At 35.2% G+C, this 23,784-nt stretch overlaps 1 protein-coding gene and 1 pseudogene across 2 annotated transcripts in view; both read right to left on the bottom strand.

Annotated features, from left to right (window-relative positions):
- Positions 1 to 2,840: 2,840 nt before the first annotated feature.
- Positions 2,841 to 7,575, bottom strand: LOC112863907 (glycerophosphodiester phosphodiesterase 1-like; annotated as a pseudogene).
- Positions 7,443 to 23,784, bottom strand: part of EFCAB7 (EF-hand calcium binding domain 7) — a 47,895-nt gene continuing 31,553 nt past the window's right edge. For both annotated transcript variants that reach the window (XM_025912216.2, XM_086717177.1), the window contains 6 exons: positions 22,869 to 23,026; positions 22,073 to 22,206; positions 17,723 to 17,871; positions 11,024 to 11,233; positions 8,697 to 8,804; positions 7,443 to 7,722 (listed from right to left, as the gene is read on the bottom strand). In XM_025912216.2, coding sequence (XP_025768001.2) covers positions 7,648 to 7,722; positions 8,697 to 8,804; positions 11,024 to 11,233; positions 17,723 to 17,871; positions 22,073 to 22,206; positions 22,869 to 23,026 — 834 coding nt within the window. In that variant the 3' untranslated portion in view covers positions 7,443 to 7,647. The remainder of the gene's footprint in view (positions 7,723 to 8,696; positions 8,805 to 11,023; positions 11,234 to 17,722; positions 17,872 to 22,072; positions 22,207 to 22,868; positions 23,027 to 23,784) is intronic.

Here is a 23,784-nt window from a genome sequence, read left to right as displayed (position 1 = left end):
GTTAAGAATATGTATAAAATGTTGGATATTTGTCAATTGTGTCTCAAAGAAATTGAAAAATATTTTTCTTAATTTTGGGGGAATGGAACCATACCTCTAACCCCTTTCTCATATGTAGGTCTTCTTTTTAACATTAATATGTATCTTTAGAACTGTCATTATTTTAAAAAATAGAGAAACTCTTTTTACTTTTTTTTTTTAAGCTGGCTTCATGCCTAACATGGGCTTGAACACACAACGCTGAGATCAAGAGTCACATGCTCTACCAACTGAGCCAACCAGGTGCCCCCAGAACCTATTTTTAAAGTACAAGTTGATGGGGCGCCTGGGTGGCTCAGTCGGTTAAGCGTCCGACTTTGGCTCAGGTCGTGATCTCGCAGTCTGTGGGTTCGAGCCCCGCGTCAGGCTCTGTGTTGACAGCTCAGAGCCTGGAGCCTGTTTCAGATTCTGTGTTTCCCTCTCTCTGACCCTCCCCCGTTCATCCTCTGTCTCTCTCTATCTCACAAATAAAGGTTAAAAAAAATTTTTTTTAAATTAAAGTACAAATTGACTTTGGTCAAATATCACAAATGAAGGCATCTTGTGAATTATTCATAATAACTGAGAATGCCTGTTCTTCATCTTCCTTAGACAAAACTAACCACAGTTAACAAGTACAGACACTTTTAAGCAGCCAAAATCCTTTACCCCCTAGACTTTTAGCAACCATTACTAGTCCTGGCCTCTAAACTGTCTCTCACATTAATTTTATCTACTTTCCCTAAATCATTTCCATGTTTCTCCATGTTTGCCATGTTTCTCCTCTAATCATTAAGCAGTTTTTTTCCCACCCCCAAATCAAGCTAGGCTGAGTATCAAAGATAGGCTTTACTGTACTAGATAAAGCTAGCAAGCCCATCTTAATGTCCTTATACTTGTAACTTCATGAGGAAGTGAGTCATTACCTTTTTTTTTGAGTCAATACCTTTTTAAGAGCAGAAGACTTAGTATCCACTTTACAAGTTAGAAATAATTTTTATATATTCTCTAATAAGATAGGTGTATGTGCCTGTTTATAGGTAAATCCTTAGTATACCATATATTTCACCAAAGCAATCTTAGAAGTCATAAAGGACTTAACCCAGTGCTGAGAAATATTATCAGTCAGTCTCTCTCTCATTCTATCTAATGAAGAATATGAATAATAAATAATATGCTCACCCTCTGGTGGCTAAAATCAGAAATGTATTTTCATTTTCCTGGATTGTATCCAAAATATGATTAGTGTGGTGTATTAAATTTCTGCATCATATTTGACCTACACCAAAAATAGATCTAAAAGAAAACTGCTGGCTTCACAAGAAAACAGGTTTACTAGAATATCTAATGAAATATCAACAAAATATTAAATGTAGTTTTCATCTGTTAATGACATGAAAAACAAAATCTGGGTAAACAGAATTTAATACTAAGGAGACATTTTCCTATGTGTCTATTTTTAATTTACAAATAGCCCTAATAATTAGGAAAAATTCATACCACAGGTTAAGTTTAATTTTCTGCCAACTTTACTCAACTGTCCAGCAGATATTTATTACATATCTATTATGGTTCTGAAAGGAACAATCCAAATGACAGCCCTGCCTTAGTTAAAGCTAGGTTCTCTTTTCTGCTTATTATGGATCTTTGATAAGAAATACAATTGCTGAGAAGTCTGTTTTGCTTGCTGTTTGCTACGAGCATTGTGAGGCCTTTCCTGAATGTAACCCGCTGTGTAGTAGAATGGGTTGTAAACCTTCCTAAATGTAGCCTGATATGTAATGGAATGAGTGATTGTACATAAACTAACCGGCATTTCTCGCTTCTGTAAACCTGCTTGCTTGGCACATTCCCCACCTACCCTACCCTCTTCCCCCTTCCCCCTTTTTCCTCCCGCCACAAGTAACGGACAAAGCCTTCCCGCCAAAGGACAGACAAAGGACGCCCAATCAGAGAATAACAAATGTCCTTACTTTAAAATCAACTAATCAGGCCCCTCATAATTTGAAACCTCCCCTGTGCTATTTGTCTCTGTCTATAAAAACGCTGTACCAACCCTGATCAAGGCCTCTTGCGTCACCGGCGACGAGTGCGCAGAGGACCAGGTTCGAACCTGCAATAAACGACCCTTGCCGCTTGGCTTTGACTCACGACTCTGGTGGACTTTTGTGGGAGGTTTCGGAACTTCGGGCATTACAGTTCCATGGTATATGCTGGAATTGTTAACTCCCTGCTTTCAGCCTAGTGAGGGTAAAATAAACAGTAATTCCTGTACAGTATGATGAGTACTACAACAAAGAGTGAGCATAAGGTTTTAGGGCTACCAAAGCAGTCCTGGTCAGGGAGTAATCAGTGAAAGATTCTTAGAAAAAGTGACATATGCACTGAGACCTGAAGGAAGAAGAGTGAGTAGAGAAACAATTATTATTTGTAGGCAGAAAGGCCTGAGGTGAGAGAGAATGTGGAAAGTGGGAAAGGCTACAGTATGAGTAAAAAAACAAGCCTAAAAAGAAATGCAGAGGTGGGAAGAAAATCTGAAGAATGCCAAAGAGAAGACTTTAAAATATCTACTAGATTTAGTGAACAGGAAGTTACTGATATCCTTGGGGGAACAATCACTAGTTGAATTAACTGGAAAGAATGAAAGCCAAGGAAGTGGGCACAGCAGGGGCGCCTGGGTGGCTCAGTCAGTTAAGTGTCCGACTTCAGCTCAGGTCAGGATCTCACAGTTCCTGAATTCAAGCCCCGCATCAGGCTCTGTGCTGACAGCCGAGAGCCTGGAGCCTGCTTCAGATTCTGTGTCTCCCTCTCTCTGCCCCTCCCCTGCTCATGCTTGGTCTCTCTCTCAAAAATAAAAAAAACATTAAAAAAAAAAAAGTGGGCATAGCAAATGTGGGCAATTGTTTCAAGTCCTTTCGCTGAGAAGGGGAAGACAGAAATGATAGGGATAGGGAATGAGATGAAGAGTCTAAATAATAATGGGGAAAAGTCAATATTGAGGGAGTGTTTGTAGGTAAAATTCAAGGGAGCCAATACTAAGGAGACAAGCAGGAATGGGACTTAGAACACAGGAGAGATCTGAAGCATCTAGAGGTCTTCTTGGTAAGCAGGATCCTTGTGCTTTTTAAATGGAATCACATGCAAGGTTACCTCTAAAAATAATACGGTCATCTGTGCAAAACTACCCTAAAAAGTTTTTTTTCTTCCACTATAACAAGTGAGTAATGGGAAGGGGTAAAAAAAAAAAAAAATGCTTAATATGTGTAAGTGGAGACAATGGTGGAAGATAAAACTTTCCTGCAACTCAGTACTTTGTGAAATGGAATATATAGTTTAGTGGATTTCGTAAAACGCTTTCACATTGCATTTCTTTTTAGCCACATCATCTGAACAATGCAAACTGCTACATAATGACAACCTGGTTTACAAGTGTCTAAATCAAGGGCCAAAAATCCAAATGACATTTAACAATGGGCTAGCATGTACTGGGTGCAAAACTAATATACTGCCATACTGGTATTCCTATTTAAAAGCTGACACTAGCTGTCAAAGTATTGTTACTGTTACGGTTATAGAGTTCTTAATTACTTAATATATTTTTTCATGCACTGTACTAGTCTTCATTAAATGCTATTTAGATTTAAGTCCTATTATTTTTAAACACATTTAATTAAAAGCAATCCGTAAGTAAACTCATAAAAAATTATTTGCTGTCAGAACAAAATACAGTAGACCCTTGAACAACATGGGTTAGGGGTAATGACCCCCTGCAGTCGAAAATTCATGTATAACTTTTAACTCCCCAAAACTTAACTACTAATGGCCTACTGCTGACTAGAGCCTTACTAATAACATAAACAATTAACACATACTTTGTATGTTATATGTATCATATAACTCTCTTCTTACAATGTTAGTGAGAGAAAAGAAAATGTTATCAAGAAAATCATAAGGAAAATACATTTACAATACTGTAGTGTAAAAAAATCTGCACATTTAAGTGGACTTACACAGTTTAAACCCATGTTCAAGGATCAACTGTACTCCTACCACTGTGATTAGATTTTGGCTTTTTTTTTTAATTTTTTTTTAATGTTTATTTATTTTTGAGACAGAGAGAAACAGAGCATGAATGGGGGAGGGTCAGAGAGAGAGGGAGACACAGAATCCGAAGCAGGCTCCAGGCTCCGAGCTGTCAGCACAGAGCCCGACGCGGGGCTTGAACTCATGGACCGCGAGATCATGACCTGAGCTGAAGTCAGACGCTCAACCAACTGAGCCACCCAGATGCCCCTAGATTTTGGCTTCTTTAATATAAAAAATGAATTTCTCCAAATTTTGCTTTGACTATATTTTCTTTCTTTCTTTTTTTAATGTTTGTTTTTGAGAGACAGAGTGCAAGCAGGGGAGGGGCAGAGAGAAAGGGAGACAGAATCTGAAGCAGGCTCTAAGTTCTGAACTGTCAGCACAGAGCCTGAAGCGGGGCTCGAACTCACAAACCGTGAGATCATGACCTGGGCTGAAGTCGGACACCCAACCGACTGAGCCACCCAGGTGCCCTTGCTTTAACGATATTTTCTGATTGGAAAACTAAATGTATAATTAAATGACTATTTCTGCATTTGCATTTTCTTTTTTTTTTTTTTTTCCTTTTAAGATTGCATTAGTATGGTCACAAGTTTGACATCTACAGTACATTGATAACATAACTGAATACAATGTTAAGTAAATTACATAATTGTGGCAAGTTTTAAAATATCAACTCTGAGTGATCATGCATTTCTTGCGCATTTGCATCTGAACCACCAACTGCACAACTCAATCTTTGCCTATCTTCACTGGGAATATACGCCTCAGTGAGGTCAGAGACAGAAGATGTGTGTCTTTTTGTAGACCCAGATTATCAAGAGCAACAGTGTAGAACTCAGGTATTCCATGGAACATGGTGGCAACACTGGGTTTTGCTTTGGGTCAAATAAAAAATGCAATTATTGACTATCGCTTGTGCGAGCCACCTGATGCCCCAAGTTTTGGGTTAGCACAGAGTACAGAGTATTTTCATATCCCCGCATAAGGTCAGCAGGCAGTTTCTATATACACTCAGTTCCTTCCCAGGGGAAAAGTTTAGAACTAGAGATTTGTAGTCTTCCAACATGCATCAGTGACATACAGCTGGAACCAAGATGGGACTCATAGCAACATCTTTATCAAAGGTATTGAGGGGTAGCAGAATATGCCACCCCAAAATGTGCCACTTTAACATGTGGGTTGTTTTGAGTTGAAAGCAATTAAGAGCCAACTGACTTGGGAAAAGCTTATTACCTCTCCCTTAACTGCCTAAAAGAATTTAGATAGTCGGCCTGTACCAGGAAGAAAGTTATTACTAGAGATAATTTTTTAAATCAGAAAGACTTATCTGCACAGTGTGGCAGATGTTTGTTTACCAGACATTCACTCTTCTCATCTTCCTGTGAATCGTCTTCCTCCCCTTTGAAGCCCAGACTCCTATCCTCTCTCCTTTGCTCAGGATGGTATATAAGCCTCAACTGGCTGACTGTCTATGAGTCTCATGTCTTTGTGGGGCTCCCATATGCACACAATTAAACTTCTTTTACTCCTGTTAATCTGCCTTATGTCTATTTAATTATTAGAACAGCCAATGAATCTAGAAAGCAAGGCTGACACTTGAATCCTGGACCTGTTTTGAAAGCAGAAGCAGGACTATAGTTGTATTTGTTGTATTATTAACTTAGCTCCACGTTCTGTTTTGATCCCTACTTATGTTTTATGCATCCTTTAACCTCATGCACAATCAGTCATTAACTTTGCCTTTTCTGCCCTACTCCCTGTTTACCCACTGATTGTAAAAACCTAATGGGGACTGGACAGTAACATTTGTCTTGAAATTATATGATGTATCTGATTGTACCAGGTCTCAAACGACACCCCATTGTCTGGAAGAATGCACACCTCCAGACGGTTTCGAGGCCCCTCACTTCGTGATTTCAAGAAACTCCTCACACTCCTCTCATATATTCACTTCCTTTCCCAAATATATATAAGCTGTCCCTATGCTCAAGAGAGCAAGGCAGCTTTGCGGATGATCCCCAGCCTTTTTGTTGGGCTGCTCTTCTGATAATAAAGCTTTCTTTACTTAAAAACTGGTGTCTCAGATATTGGCTTACTGTGCATAGGGTGTGGGGATAAGTTTGGGTTTAGGAACAAAAGGAAGAGGGGAAAAATTTTCCTCCCTTTGTTCGGTAACAAATGTAAGAAGGGAAAAACCTTCCTCAGCAACAACCTGAATGCCTTCAGCCACCACTTCTTTAAGGAGTCCAGGAATACAATATCCTTTTGTATGAGGAAAGCTTAAATTCCATACAGATATCACAAGATATTATGCATGCCCTAATCCAGCAAAATGTCTATTACCACAAACATGGACTGAAACACAAATATCTTAGTGTGGTTTCCCATCTCCTAGATGGCTAAGGCTCCAAGTTCTCTGAGTTAATGCCATTAATACTACATTCTGATCTGTCTCATCTTACAAATAACTTTTGGCAAGATGATACAAAAACAGATTGTATAGCTGAAGAAACTGCGTTATTTAGGGCACCAGTAGTATATGTGCACGACCTTTGACATCTAAGAGGATTATCAGTTTACGGTTCAGGTTAGAGATCCTGTCTTCAGGGAAATCGTTCCTGAATCTGTGATTTGCTACAGAATTAAGCTTTCTCATTTGTTCAAATGTGAAATAACTCATCAGCCACTACCATCAGTTGTCATATCTACTGTGCTACAGTGCATTAAGACAAGAGTCCCCTCAGAGGTAAATTCAACATCCAATCCCAGGCCTGTTCCTCTGATCTTACCTGCCTGCTGAATGACCGCGAGTATGGGTGATGGTGGAACAGCTTCCAGGGTCTGAATACCTACAGGCCCACAGAGGTTTGGAGGAGGCAGTATCAGCTCAAAGCTGAAAGGTGCAACAGGAGGTAGAGGCTGCTGGTGGAGAGGCAGGTTTTGAAGGGGCTGTGTGTCACTAGCAGCAGCAGCAGAAGGAGGAAAGAGAAGGGGCCAAGGCCACCCCCTGGTCCTCCCACAGCCACATGCCTGTGATCACAGTGGCATGGACAGGAGTCTGTGACCTGTCAGGCTTCTGGGACAGAACAGTGAGGATCCAGGGTGAGAGTCAAGGGCACTAGCTGCAGTTGGCCCATTAACATTTTCTTTGAGGGTTTTTGTTTGTTTGTTTGTTTGTTTGTTTTGATGAGTGAGATTAAACCAAAAGTGTACAGGATTTTGTAGAATTCACTGACTATTACTTTTTAAAAGCTTAGCTATAATTTTACTTTGATTGACTACTGGTAAGTGAAATGTGCCCAGATTTCCCATTAAATTGATAAGAAAGCCCCATATTAAAAACATTATTATTTATATTTTATATTTATTTATATTTTAATAATAAAGTATATAACATGGGCATAAAATATAAATACATACAAATTAAATAGATTATTGTTTATATACATCAGTTAAATTGATCAGCATTTAGTTGATCAACAAATAAAGACTAAACCTGAAATAATTCTTAGCCTGACAGTCTCTAATAGAAAGCAATATTTAAGATATAAGGGAATACACACAATAATATATCCATTCTTGTCGTTCATTCACAGGCATTACATGTTGACAAACCTGCATATAAAAATAGAAAAATTTTACTTTCCTTTTACATATTATTATTTTTAACTAATTTTTAAACAAGATAAGATTTCTAGACCCTATGTAAAAAATATCCCTGTGAAGATAAACTTCTGTAACATTTGTCCTTAGCAGGGACCTACAATCTATGATCTGATGTCTAACAAGATAATCCAGTCTAAATTCTACTAAAATATAATAGTTGATAGTTGGTATGTGTAAATGTGGGTAAAGAGGAGTGATAGAGGAGTAAGTACCCCTTTTTCACTAAGCATAGAGCATTTTCTAAACCCTTCATTGGGATTCTGTAGAATCTCTATTTGGTTCTAAAGTGTTTTTGGATGTCACGGACAGAATGGAAGAAGAAAGGAAAGGAATAGAAGGCTTTTTCCTTTTTCCCTTTGCTAGACCAGTTTCAGGGTCCATGTCTTTGACCCCCTGGCTAAATTAGAAACCCATGGTTCTGCTAACACCAGAAACTATGACTGTTCCTGGCTCTTGACTTAGATGGCTATCTAAAACTTAGAAGCATTTTCTCTTTCAGGTTACATTAGAAAATCTTAATAATGTACATAAAAATACTTTATATTATAAAATTCCCATTTACTATAAACACCACTTTATATTTCTATATGATGTTACAAAGTGCTTTCATGTACATCATTTTATTTTCATCTTTACATTAACCTCCTAAAGAACCTAAAGCTGGTAATACTATGTTAATTTTACATTTAAAGGGGCAGGAACAGAGAGGTTAACTGAATCTCCCATAATCACTCAACCAAACAGTGAGAACTGGACTAAAACCAAAATCTCCTTACTCGCAATATAGGATGATAATAATATAATATCGTACTTAAAATAATTTTAGACTTTATTTCATATTTCCACTTATTCATAGTATTAATAGCAAAAATGTTTTTTTTAATTGATAAAACAAAAGGTTTAATTAGAAAGCAATGCATTACCATTGTAGACTTTGGCGCCACTTCTACTGCAAATATGTTGAGTCCTCTGTTGTTTACGCAGTTTTTACTTAGTTCGTTGTTGATGTGAATAATCACTTTATTATCTGACTATAAAAAAATTTCATAAGTTGCTAGTCTTTAATAATACAAACAAAATGATTATTACAAAACACTTTGTAAGTCTTGTGAAAGAGGTGTTCGCAGGATTCTGTAGAAACATAGAAGATATTATAGAAACACAGAAACATTAGCTCAGTCTGGGCTAGAAAGGAATACGTTACCGAAGAAGTGATACTTGAGATAATAGGTCACAGATAATAGACAGTCTTTAGGATAGATAGGAAGCAAGAGAAAGCAGTATGAAGCTGATGAATGAAAAGAAATGTAGGAGCCAAAGTGTTCCCCTGCTAAAGAAGCTACGAGCACTCCCTAATGACCACAAAGGGGCAATATAACATTAGCCTACCGGATTCATTTCTCAGCCCTATTACTCAGCATGTGACCTTCTCCAAGTTATTGAATGCCCCCATGCTTCAGTTTCCTTGTGTGTAAAATGCAGATAGTACTTAACTCATTGGGTTGTTGTGAAAAGTAAACACATTAATAAATGTAAAGTGCCTGGCAAATAGGAAGTTCTAAAATATTATTACATCATTTTGGTGAAGGGAAGTTTAGTTTTCCTTTAGGGAAAGGAAGGAAATGCAGGGCTAAGAAATGATAGGTAGCTGCAGAACAGAGAAACTGTGATAAGGCAGTGACTCCCGTCGACCCTTTTAATTCTAGTAAAACGTAGAGGGCAGAAAGGAAGGCACACTCCTTTCTTTTAGGAATCACCCTCCAAAGCTTTATGATCCACTTGAAGACAGGAATCTCCGGCTGGGGACCCTGGCTATTTTGGTCAAGTCCAACTCCTCTACCTCATTTTCAAGATAATATATATGATCTGGACCCATCCTACTTATGCTATTTACCTTCATATCACTCCACCAAGTAAAGTTCTCTGTTTCCACATAGCGAATATTCTCACTGTTTCCTCTATATCTCACATTAACCCTCTCACGTGTTACTCCTTACACTGCATCTCTAATCCTAGTTTGTCTCCAAATCCCACACCACAGTCCCCTTCCCCCTCATTACAGGTCCTTCTAACATCAACTACAAGATAGTCCAAACTAACATCAACTACAAGAGATGCAGATACAGTAAAACTATTACACATGTAAACAGTATAATTTAACATTTAATTTTCACGCATCTCTTTCAAGAGTATAGAGCTTGTCTTCCCAACTGGCCCATAAACTCTTTGAAACCAGAGACCATATTACACTTCTAGAGGCTTCTATTGTGACTAGAAGAGTTAGTTACATAATATAGACTCACACTGACTCAATACTCAGCCAAACCTTAAACACTTTAAGGAATTTATGGCAGGCAGAAAAATAATGTAAGTCTCACCCAGGAACTAAAAAGAAATAAGCCAACAGTCCTAAGAATCCAGCCATCTTGAGTAAGGTTTTATGAAAATTTACGTTTCTAGAAAACTGGGTATCTCTAAGCATTTATGCATGTATTCCCTTAACCTGCAATATCAGTAGTAGGAGGGATGGTAGCCAAAGCTAGCAATAATTGGCTTGATAAAAATAGGTCCCAGACAATGGAATATATGAGATAAAATGATGATAGCCCATAAAATTTCTGAATTGCAAGGTATGTAAAACAAAGTTGGGCTAATTTTTTTCTTTATTTTGTTTATATTTCTTTAAAACTCAATGTCTGTTATTTAAAATTGTAGGTGTAGGGGCGCCTGGGTGCCTCGGTCGGTTAAGCGTCTGACTTCAGCTCAGGTCATGATCTCGCAGTCCGTGAGTTCAAGCCCCGCGTTGGGCTCTGTGCTGACTGCTCAGAGCCTGGAGCCTGTTTCAGATTCTGTGTCTCCCTCTCTCTCTGCCCCTCCCCTGTTCATGCTCTGTCTCTCTTTGTCTCAAAAATAAATAAACATTAAAAAAAATTTTTTTTAATTGTAGGTGTGAAGATTTTTAGTAACAAACTAAAATACTTTATACCCAGATTATACTCTTTCTTCAGAGATCTCCAGATATTTAATTTTCATAATATTTTAAGAGAAAAAAAATTATCTCAAACTTTTAAAAATGCATAAAAATTATCATGCTTAGTTTGAATTAAAAACCTGAGAAGGAATAATTGCCCATTATAAATTTTGTTAATATAATGTGGTATTAATTGCTGTGCAAGAATAGAATAAGAAAGAAGATGGAACATACTAGTAAACATTGCAGTTCTAAGGAGAACCACCTCATAAATAATACCTTGTTTTCAATAACTGATGTTATCCAGGTGTCACGCTTATAAGTATGTACAATTATATTTTCATAACCATCCATTACTCTTGCATCGCCTTTGTTAAGGACAGATTTACAAATGGCCTTCTCGAGTTGCCCACTGCATGCCTCCATATGGACAGCTTTAATTCTTGGCTTGCATTTGTCTGCATAGATATCAATGACAAATGGGCATGCCTGATATGAAAGAAAAAGTAAACGTTGTCTTAGCCTTTTGATAGAATTAAAAATAAATTATTTGTTATTAATATGTCTATCATATGATTTAAGAAGATGTACCCTCTAGCTTGTCCTCATATACTTTTAGAAGATTTTAGTACTATGAACTGAATAATTAAAAAGCAAGAAATTGTGATTTTTTTTCACTAGGATATTAACTGATAATATTCACAGAAAAGGAAAGAAAACTATAATCTCAAGCAAATCTGTAATACCTCCTTTAAGCCACAGTACCACTCCTCCATTTGGTTTAAAGCTAATATATGTCATATTAGTTATTTAATTTCCTTTTCTAACTTTAAGGCTACAGGAAGAACTCATCAAATTTTTCTTGGTTTACTAAAACCATTCAAATAATGAGATTTCCAACAATCCTAAATCCTTTCCCAAATCCTAACCTGTAACTGATACTTTGGTGATTCTTTGTGACACCATACCTACTAATTTAACAGGGGGGATCAAATTATAGTTCATCTAGACATCAAATTTCATTATACATGATTCAAGAAAGTACCAAAGGTTTCCAGATCCCTATCAGCAAAATACTCTCCATATATATTCAAACCAACCAGAACATTCATAACACTACAGACTGATTCTTCCCAGGTCATCATAAACTTTTATTTTTTTCAAATATGAAAATGTTAGATCATCCTCTTGCTGTATTAACTCAGTAAAATAGCACACACCAAAGAATCACTGCATATTAAAGCTAATACCTTAACTAAATAGCCACCTTGTCTCAGAACAATTACAAGTATTAACTAAATCAGTCAAAACAACTTCAGGTCATACATGAATCCTTTATGTTTTTATTTTATTTTATTTTATTTTCAGTATAGCTAACATACAGTGTCATTTTAGTTTCAGGTGTAAAATATCACGATTCACCAATTCCATATATCATCTAGTACTCATCACGCAAGTGTCCTCCTTAATCCCCACCACCTATTTCATGCACCTCTCCCCACCTCCCCTCCATGAATCCTTTAAATCAAATGTTACCATATATAAAAATCCCTATCACTAATGGGAACCATCCAACATTTTTATACCAATTAATTCTGAATTGTTATTTTCTCCTTCTTGTATTACCATTTGCTTGTGTAACATTTTCAATCCAAAAATGCTGTAACCCTTACTGAACGAGGAGAATGTCTTCACTGTGATTCTGTAAATCAAAAGTATCCATGCCAAGAAGAGAATTTTTGGATGCTCCAGTACCAAATTCTGACTCAATATTGTTTGTTGAGGAGTCTTATATTAATGAAAGAAATGAAAAACAATAACAGTAACAATAACTTGAAATACAGTAAGTTGCCTAGTATCTTTTGTAAAATCTGTATCCTTACCAGGAAATATGTTCAAATGATTAAACTGTGGCTCTAAGACATAAGAGAGTAAAATATATAAACTAATAGCTAGTACGCTTTTAGAAAAATTGACTTTTTAAAAATGCTATATAAAAAAGAGGGATTTTCCCTCTCTGATCAAGTACTCTTTAAAAATGAGCAACAAGGGCACTTGTCTTAGTAGAGCATGCAACTCTTGATCCCAGAGTCATGAGTTCAAGTCCCACCCTGGTGCAGAGCTCACTTAAAAAACAAACAAACAAAAAAGGAACAATAAATACATTATTTGATACCTAAAATAGTGGCCACAAAGGAAGAGACTCAATATAAAAGAAGTTTTATGGAAGCCAATATACTATATCATAGATACTATACAAGTACTTTAGAAGTACTATAGAAACACTTTAGAAATACTATAGAAATACTTTTAACAGATCTGTATACCAAATAGACTCTTCTGACTAAAGTCCTTATATAAAATAAGAACAAAATAAAACAAATCCACTGAGAAGTTTAGGGATTCCATTGTAGATATGCAAAACCTGGCCTGCCAAATTCTGAAAGAAACACTGTGTCCTAAGAACCACGAGGATAAGATCTGGCAAAAACAGAATGGCCACCTGGACACTAGATAAAATCTTCCATGAAACAATGCATTCCAATAGTGATAAACTGGCTATAATATCAATCACTGAGGAAAAAATTTCCTAAGAAAATGAAGGATGTGGTTATTCAATGTTTTATCTGTAACTAAATCAACCTGGAAAAATTATGGTACATGAACTGAGACTACACACCAAAAGACTCTTTAAGCATTTCCAAATTGATTTTATACAGTTGACTCTCTCTGGTTTATGGATATGTACTAATAATATAGTACACTTATTTTCAGGATGGGTCAAAATATTTCACTGTTGAAAAGCCACAACCAGGGCACCTGACTGGCTCAGCTGGTAGAGCATGTATCTCTTGAAATCAGGGTTGTGAGCTTGAACTCCATATCTGGTGTAGAGATTACCTAAAAATAAAATCTTTAAAAAACAAAACAAAACAAACAACAAACAAAGAAAACATCATTTTTTAAAAAGCCACAACCATCATGACCGCCTAGGGCCTTCCAAATTATTGGTCCCATGACAAGGGACACATTTAACTGGAACAATTATTCATGGATTTAGATTAAGTAAAGGCTTGCTTCTTCTTCTTCTTCTTCTTTTTTTTTTTTTAAGGCTTGCTTCTTATTCAAAAACATTTTTGTCTTTATAATTCCCACACCTCTGGGAAAGTGCAAAGGGCCTTAACAGAATTGGAAAGGTACATCCTTTAAAGATCCTAAAGTGCAACTCTCCAGAGAATCTCCAGAAGCAGACAGTGCACAGAATTAACTGCTAACCCACGAACCTTTGTACAACATATGACCACATTACAGGAGCAGCTTCCTCTCATGACACTGGAACAAGATTCTTCTATGGGTTCCATTCTTCTTTGCACACTCTTATTTATTCATAGCTTTACTCTTTGTGGATTTAAGGCTATATATGTTTGACTTGGCCTATCATGTTTTCCTTATTAGCAGCAATAATTTGCCTAAGTCTAGGCTTTAAAGGAAAGAAATGTGTTTGAAGTATGAGAAATACAAAATGCAACACATACTATTTGTCACAACACCAAGAAACAACACACCCACAGTTCCACTAAAGACGATTACTTATGCAGCTACTATGTGGAAATCAGACTATTTAATGCTAACTCAGAATCAAAGTTAATTATTCTGTACAACTGTTAGGCCATTCCAAGGGCAAGATTCCCGAACACCCTCAACAGGTTATATTTCCTTACATATACCCACAAAAAATTAAAACCCTTCCTGGAAAAAGATTGCTGAAGACACGGATCCTATTCATAGCAGTTACATCACTCCAGATGGTCATCAAAAAAATTGTTCCTTCTTGTTGGCTGACATAGTAATTAATATAGCCTAACTGTTGGGGGCATGACAAACCAGTTTAAATTCTTTAACTCAAGCAGTTATGAATAATAAAAAAGCCTTGATTTTCTTTTGACCAGCCAGGGAGGAATCTGCACTGCTGCTAATACTTCTTGTAACTGGATTAACACTGCAAGTGAAATCACCTACAATGAATTAAAAGAGTTAATACAAAAGGTCATATACAAAGTAGATTTAAAGAGTCCTTGGGACTTTTCTTGGTCAAGCCTGGAAAACCTGGGGTTATGACTCTGGAGTGCTCTATACTCCCTTCTTATAATACTTCTAGTATACTTGTTTGCCTCAGAGTTTAAATGTTGTCTAGAGTCTTCAAATGCTTCTGTAGAAGTCGCTGTCCCAACAAATGACTTAAAGACAGAAACAGGATGAAACCATGATAAATGCAAAACTGAAAATCAGATCCCCACAGATGAAACCTCTTCGAAAAGAACCAACAATAGTGGTTGAGTGAATCTTTGAAAGTTTCTTCTACAACTTTAACTGAATGAAAATCAAAAGGGAAGGCTGGGAATTAAAAAGTTCTCACAAATTTAGGAAACAACTGACTCTTCTGTTGTCATGATAATGAGTAGTCATCAGGACTGGTTTTAAACCTGTTCAAAAGATCTAGAAAACCTCATCTCAATACACATTTTTGTAAGCCCACCAGTATCAGTTCCTCACTTTTGAAAGTCAAACAATCAAGGACTCGTGTGAATAAATAACACTGCTGAGTGCCAACCAATCAACAGTCTCACCTGAGTAACCATGCTTCCTCAAAACCCTCCCCTAATAAATAAGAGGAACATTCTGCTCCACTTATAGTCGTGGAGACTATAACTGCTCCAGTTATAGTCGTGCAGGCTATAACTGACGAGCATACTCCCTTGTAGTAAATAATCAATTCATTTTTGTCTTTTTATTTGTTATTGAGGAGTGGTTTCTTATTCCTTTGACATTTTCACTATATATGTTTACCTTTTACATTTTCAATGGTGTTTCTGTATTACTTATTCAATAAATGAAGAATAAACTTTAAATTTAAAAAGCCTCATCTCAGGGCACCTTTTGGGATGAGCACTGGGTGTTGTATGGAAACCAATTTGACAATAAATTTCATATATAAAAAAAAAAAAAGTTAACACCTATAATGACAACATGTTGACAGTAAGGACCCTTAATATGATGACATAAAAACATAACCTCAGTGGTCTTCTTCTCAAGAAAACATAACCCCAGTGTAATAATACAAAAAAATTACAGTAGAGGGGCAACTTGTAATACCCCTGACTAATATTCCTCAAAACTATTAGGATTATCTAAAGGAAAATTTCAGAAACTGTCACACCCAGGAAGAGCCTAAGAAGACATAATGTAGTATCCTGGATGGGATCCTGGAATAGAAAAAGGACATTAAACTAAAACTAAGGAATTCTGAGAAAATCATGGACTTTAGTTAATAATAATACATTGATATTGGTTCATTAATTGTAGCAAATATATCAAACTAATGTAAGGTGTTAATAATAGGGTAGACTGTGTGTGTGGGGGGGTGAGTAATATGGGAAATCTCTGCATTATGTGCTTATTTTTTCCGTATGTTGAAAGTGCTGTAAAAATAAAGTCTAGTCTATTAAAAAAATACACATTTCTTAAATAAACAAATTATTTAAAATAAATAAATAAATAAATAAATAAATAAAATAAAAAGCCTCATCTCAGGGATGCCTGGGCAGCTTAGTCGGTTAAACGTCTGACTCTTGATTTCGGTTCAGGTCATGACCTCAAGGTTTGTGAGATGGAGCCCCATGTCGGGCTCTGCATTGACAGCGTGGAACCTGCTTGGGATTCTCTCTCTCCCTCTCTCTCTCTGCTCCTCTCCCACTCATGAGCATGCTCTCTTGTTCTCTCTCTCTCTCAAAATAAACAAACTTAAAAAGTTTTATCTAAGAAATACTTCTTGCCTATGGTTTCAAAGGTCAATGACATAAGTAAATGCAAAAAAATGTCTTAAATTGCTCTTAACTAATTTCTCTTATTGAGTGAAAGCATAGGGGTGCCTGGGTAGCTCAGTCGATTAAGCATCTGACTCTTGATTTTGGCTCAGGTCATGATCTCATGATTTATGAGATCAAGCCCCATACAAGGCTCTGCACTGATGGTGTGGAGCCTGCTTGGGATTCTCTCTGTGTACCTCCCCTGCTCGTGCTTGCTCTCTCTCTCAAAAATAAATAAACATTAAAAAATAAAGTAAGATATAAAAAGTTATTGTAACTCTTAACCTCTTATTAATAAAAATGGCAAAAAAATTATTCTCAAAACTTCTCAGAAAAGAGGTTTATGAGGGATTTTCAATGATATCAAAGCTAGGAATTAAACCAAAGTCTCAATATACCCAAAATTTAAAGTGTGTTGAAGCTAGTGTTACCCTCCTAGTTGATTTATTTAGAGAAAGGACAGATATTATTTTTAAGAATATAAACAACAAATGTACTATTACGTGATACATGGCCTGAAACTCTTGAATTCTTTATTTGAAACCTGACACAAAATATAGACTTTAAGAAGTAAGGCCTCATTTTTATTATTTCTCCAGTTTACTGAAAGTCTTAATAATGATAGCTAACACATACACAGTGCTATACATTAGCCAAGAACCATCCCAAGTATTTTACAAATAATAACCCAAGGAGTATCTTTTATCAAAAGATCAGAATTCCAATTCTCATACAGACACGTCCCCCTTATTCTAAGATAGGCTTATTCTATTAGGACAAAGAGTTTCCCTATAGAAATGAGACTCCAGCAACTAAAATAGCCATCACCAATTAAAAAATAGAATTTTTTTAACTACCAAACCTTCCCCCCATATTATATGCTCAAACTCCTTTGTTCCTGAATTATTTAAATACTGATAGTAACTAAATTTCAGGTAACAATGGGAACTTGCACAAACTAGCAGAAACACACCGGTGCAACCACAATTCATTCGTATACTAAAGTTCAAGGATTTGAGTGCCCAATTCAAAAGTCAGGTGGTAGGAAAGTGTTCGTGGAGTAAAATACTATGTGTATTAGGACCACTGCAAAACTTTCAGATTGCTTTACCTGTGTCAGTTCCAGAGCTTTATTGTAGCCCATTGAGTGTAGAGTTACCCAAAGGTCACGAGGATCTCCTTCTCGATCATTGGCTTCCATTAGATTGAGATCCATAAAGCCCTGTCTTGTTAGTTCATTCTTCTTTGTATCAAAATTGTCTGTTAAAGTAACCAAAAGTTTCTTTCTTACATAATTTTAAAACTCATACATTTAATAAAAGATCTATATTATTTTTCATAAATATTTTAATGGAAGCCTTATTTAATGGAAGCCTTATTTTTGGAACTTTCAAAAAAATCAGAAGTTATAAATTGCAAATATATTCTGAAATTAGAGGAAATTGTAATTTTTCTGGGTAAGTCCCAACCTGCTTGCTTATTTAGAGTATATACTGATTTATATATTTTTAAAAATTAAAATGCTTCATATATGTTTACCCCTTAAAGCCAGCAGAACCTGGATGAATTTGATGTAACACCCCCCAAATTAATGGTGTTTCAAAGGGGAGATGTGGATGGTGCCAGATTTAAGGGGACTGCTATATGCCTAATTACTCTAATTTTAACTAAATTGTCCCTGGTCCTTAAAAATCTGTTAGATAATGGGGAACACTTTGGATTCTATGAATGTCCTAGACAATAAATCTATTTTAATATTATTATTTAATAAATTTAATAAATCCATTTTAACATTGTAAGCAAAACTAAATTCACCTCAAAGTATCTATACATGTGTAATTCCTGAATTTGTCTATTATAGATAATAAATAGCTATTCATTATGGATTATATTCTGTTAACTGTCCAACAAGAAAGATTTTATTTTCTTGTTTCCAACTGTAATATATCCAAAGGAAATGGGTACTCTTTATATGATATATCTCTTCTGTATACATCATTATGAAAAAAGCAGCAGAGACACAGCCATTTAAAACTGACTGATTAATAGTTTAAAAAGTTTACAGAGTTTAGGAAGTGACACAGAATTCTGCAAGGAAAAAAGTAAATGTAGATTAAATTAGATCATAGAAATAGTAGCCACTAAACTGGAGGATGGAGCTTGCATGTAATAAAGAAAGATGAAAAAAATATTTGAGATTAATACAAATTTTATTACTATCAAGGAAAATATACCTAATACTATACTATAGAGACTATCAAACTATCAGACTTTTAAAACTTAAAATTCTCAATCCTCCATTAATTTTTTATAAATTCATGAATACCCAACTTTAAGACTTTCTTTAAAGCTATAGTAATCAAGACAGTGTGGTGGTGGCAAAAGATAAGACAAATAATGAGTGGAACAGAGAACCCAGAAGTGGACCCATACAAATATACTGAACTGATATTTGACAAAGGAGCAAAGTCAATTCAAAGGAGAAAGGATAATTGTATCAATAAACGGTGCTAGAATAACTGGACATCCACAGACAAAAAAAATAAATGTACACTAGGATGTTATGTCTTTCACAAAAATTAACTAAAATGGGTTGCAGACCCCAAACACAAATCTATAAAACTTCTGGAAGATAACAGGAGAAAATCTGGGTGACTCTGTGTTTGGCTATGTGTTTTTAGATACAACACCAAAAGCACACAAACCAAAAGCATGACACATGAAAGGAAAAAAATGGTTAAGTGGGGCTTCATTAAAATTAAAAATTTTTCCTCTGTGAAAGACACTACTAAGAGAATGAAAAGACAAACCACAGACTGAGAGAAAATACTTGCAAAACACAGCTGATAAGACTTGTATCCAATATATACAAAGAACTCTTAACAGTAAGAAAATAAATACTTCAATCAAAAAGCGGGCAAACGAGCTGAACAGACACCTCACCAAAGAAGATATACAGATGGTAACAAGCATATGAAAAGATCAAATGTTATGAAGGAATTGCAAATTAAAACAAGATATACACCTATTAGAATGGCTAAAATCTAAAAAGACTAATAATACCAAATGCAGACAAGGATGTGGAGCACTAAGAATCCTCATTTATTCCTGTGGGAATACAAAATGGGTGTAGTCACTTTGGAAGACAATGTGGCAGTTCTTTCAAAGTTAAACATAGGTTTACTGCGGCAGTGATCATTGAATTTAAATGAACTGAAACAAGCTGAAAACTACGTACACACAAAAATATGCCCATGAGTATTTATAGTAGCTATGCTCATAAGTACCAAAAATTGGAAACAACCAAAATGTCCTTTAACAGGTGAATGAATAAATAAACTGATACCTTCATACAATGGAATTATTATTCAGTGCTAAAAAGAAATGAGTTATCAAGCCAACAAAAAGAGGAAATCTAAATACACACTGCTAAGTGAAAGAAGCCAGTCTGAAACGACTATCTACTGCAAGATATACAACAATATAACACTCTGGAAGAGGCAAAACTATAGAGACAGTAAAAAGATCAGTGGTTGCCAGGGGTTTGAAGGGACAAATAGATAGATGAATAGGTAGAGCACAAGGGATTTTGAGGGCAATGAAATTATTCTGTATAATATTGTAAGGGCAGGTATATGGTATTATGTATTTGTCAAAATCCAGAGAACTGTACAGCACAATATAACCCTAATATAAGCTATGGATTTTACTTAATAAAAATGCACCAGCATTGGTTCACCAATTTTAACAAATGTATCATACTAATGCAAGATGTCAGAAAACAGGAGAAATTGGTAGAGGGGAGGAGAAAATGTATTCATACTTTACTGTAAACCTAAAACTGCTCTAAAAATAAAATATATTAATAAAAAATGAAAAAATTAAGGCACCTTTAAGTATAAAAAAGTTTATTAAAATGATCTTACAGGTAGGTAAAACATTTTCTTATTATCAAGGAGAAAGTTGCATAAAATTAATATTACGTATGACTATAAAAATAAAAACTTCAGAACCTAAAAGGCCTGATTCTTTGCAGTATTACTGATGTTGGTGAAGGGGACATTCTCCCTTCAAATCATTTTTTAAGTCAACCATTCTTGGGGATTTTTTTGTAGCAGGGTATTCAAGGTTCTGGAGTCTAACTGCTTGGGTGTAAAACTCAGCTGTGAAATTTTCTTGGTATATAACATTGATCAAGTGACTTACCCTCTTTGATTCTGTTTCCTTCTTTGTAAATTGAGAATAACAATAGTACATACCTCAGAGAGTTGCTGTATAGACTGCTTCCAACTGACATGTGGTAAATTCTCAAAAAATGTTAACTATCAATTCTACCAATTAAATTATCAAACTAAAATTTTATTTATCAAAAACTTTGCCATAAAAAGTCTTATTATGATTCATTCTTATTGAATATGTTCTAGTGCCACAATAAAGAATCAAAAGATTGTATTCTTAACGTTATAAGATGATTATATCTTCCTAAGAATAATATTCTGTATGTTACAAATCTTCTTATTTGAAGTTTAATAGTATAAATCAATATTCATTTCTTGTTGCTGAGTATACCATATATAAAGTTTATATAGTGTATCTCTTTCATTTAAAAATAGATACATTTTTGAAAACCTTTGTATTAATATTTCTACCTTACTTGCTGTTTAGACAAACAGATTTATCAAACTCCCACCTGGCTCACTGACTTTGCCAAGCTTAGACCATTTTAAGAACCAAAGGAGTAGGACACATTTCTACCCCAGTGACAGCAATATGTGAGTTAATTTGTTTCCTGACTGCATTTTGGCCTTATTCTGTGATCTATAGTTGGCTATGGCTTTTGGTTTTCCCCTTTGATCTTTTAGTCCTTGGCTTAAATACATAAGCCCTACCATCTTCCCAAACTCCTCCTAAGAGACAACAGAAATTGTCTCCTTCTCAATAGTTTCCTTTGCCAATCATGATGTTTTTGGTTTCCATACCACCGTGGATGTGCTTTCATAATTCAACTCAAATACAAAACAAAACAAAACAAAAAAACAACTAAAGAATTCTTAACATATATAAAGAACTTGCGGAAACCGCTTAATTTTTAGTCAAACGTTAGCCTATTAGCTCTTTGCTGCCCTCTCCTGGGCACAGTTTGGGGCTCTTGACCATTTCCATTTCATTAGTATCAAGAGCTGAGACAAAGTTTTTTCCATTCTAAGATCCAAAGAACATAGGCTAAAAATGAAGTGACATTTAAGTAATTCATATTTTCTTTTAACTTGAATACTATACCAACTATAAATTTAAGGAAAATAAATATTTACATTTTTATGATCTATAAACAATGCTACTACTTTTTCACTGTCCTAACTGCTATAATAATATTCTATAGAGAAGTCTGACATTTTACTTCTTAAAAATGAAAGGGTGCTATTTTTTTTATATATGCATTAAGGAGAAGAAAAGTGCTTACCTCGGCAGACAGCCCAAGCATCTTCATCACATTTCTCACCGCTTGTTCTCAATTCAAAAAAATTATATTCTTCAAGGCTAAGAAGACCATTTCCATCCAAATCAATTACTTCAAATATATCTGATAAAGTTGACCTAAAATTATAAATAGAAAATTATTTGTCTCCATGGCAACTGGACTGAATGTTTCTATGAGGACAACTTTCAAGAGGAAGTAATCTCAAGACATTAAACAATTTTTTGAACTTAATATATCCAAATATATATTTTTAGTCAGTCTGAAACAAACAACCTTCTAAAACAACCACAGTATCTCAACACATAGTAGTAACTCAATGAATGGTAATTCCATCATTCTTTTTTCCTTTCTCCAATCTACTTTCTTCTTCCTATTCTACCAGATATTATTGTATATATCTAGGGTATAGGGGAACTACCTAAGTATTTAGATTTCATATTTGACCATTATCTAAGTTAATGGTGCAACTGGCAGTATCTATTTCTAAGGAAGTGTCTAATCAGGTAGAAATCTGTAAATGTGTGACTCTAGTTGACTTGCCAAATGTTTGGAACTCAGAAATGAGTGGCAATCCCAGACTCATGAACGGAAAATCACTTTCAGATGCCTAGGGAATGAGTTGAATTATTGAATTAGGATCTGCAGGTGGGTCTGGCAGCTGGCCAAAGGAAAGGATGGAAGACAGGCTATTGATCTATAATTTTACAGTTCTAACCTTAATAAACTAGATTTTACAGTTCTAGATTTTACAGTTCTAACCTTAATAAACAAAACTTACCTAAATTCCTTTGTAAGAAATAATTCCCCTGTTTCATCTCTATATACAAGTTGGGCTTCTTCAGTTACTGGTTTTATTTCTTTCCTCAGCCTACAGCCAGTTGTAGAAGGAATTAACCAGTAAATTCCAGGTTCTAGTTCACCAGTCCACCCAAACACCTTTTCTCAAAAGAATTAAAAAACAACAACCAACATGAGTTTTAATGACTTTTCATCTTTCTTCTGAAAGGGAAGTTTCAGAAGCAATTTATCCATTTTCACCAACTCTATTATGCGTCTATCAATCTTTTACAGGCTTCAAAATCTGGTTATTAATGGAAGTCCTGGCACAAGACCATTAGATGTAGTTCTTAGTATATTTTAAAAACAAATGCCTAAAACTGTAACAGGTAAAAAGTTATATAACTTCTAAAGCTTTCCCAATAATCTTCAAAAATGTTTGTGATGTAAATATCTTTAACAGGAAGCAAAGAGAGAGATCTTAAAATAATTTTACAATTCCCTAATTTGATTAAATATAAATACATGATTTGTAAATCAGATTTCAAGAACACAAAGTAAAAAATATATTTCAAGAATTCATTATTTGTAATATTTGTAAGCCGTATTTGTAAGAATCCAATTACATAGACAGAAGCATTGCAATACTACTATTATTTATGTAATTAATATGGATTATAAAACAAGATGGCAGAATCCCTGATAAACCTACCTTATACAAAATTTCTTTCCATCACAGTATATTTATAATGAGTGACAGGAAATTTGTATAGGAAACATTTTATTCTGTAGTTTCATAAAAGAAAGCATAATGACATCTCTCTATGAATGTTCTAGGTATTTTATGGAAACAAACAGCCATCTATAAAACCTAGGGGTTATCTCTGTCAAATATATTAAATCTAAGCATTTTCTTG

This window comes from Puma concolor, chromosome C1 (genome assembly GCF_028749965.1).
Source record: "Puma concolor isolate L17-30 chromosome C1, mPumCon1.1.hap2, whole genome shotgun sequence".
Lineage (NCBI taxonomy): Eukaryota > Metazoa > Chordata > Mammalia > Carnivora > Felidae > Puma > Puma concolor.
This window is presented reverse-complemented; position numbering and strand designations above follow the sequence as displayed.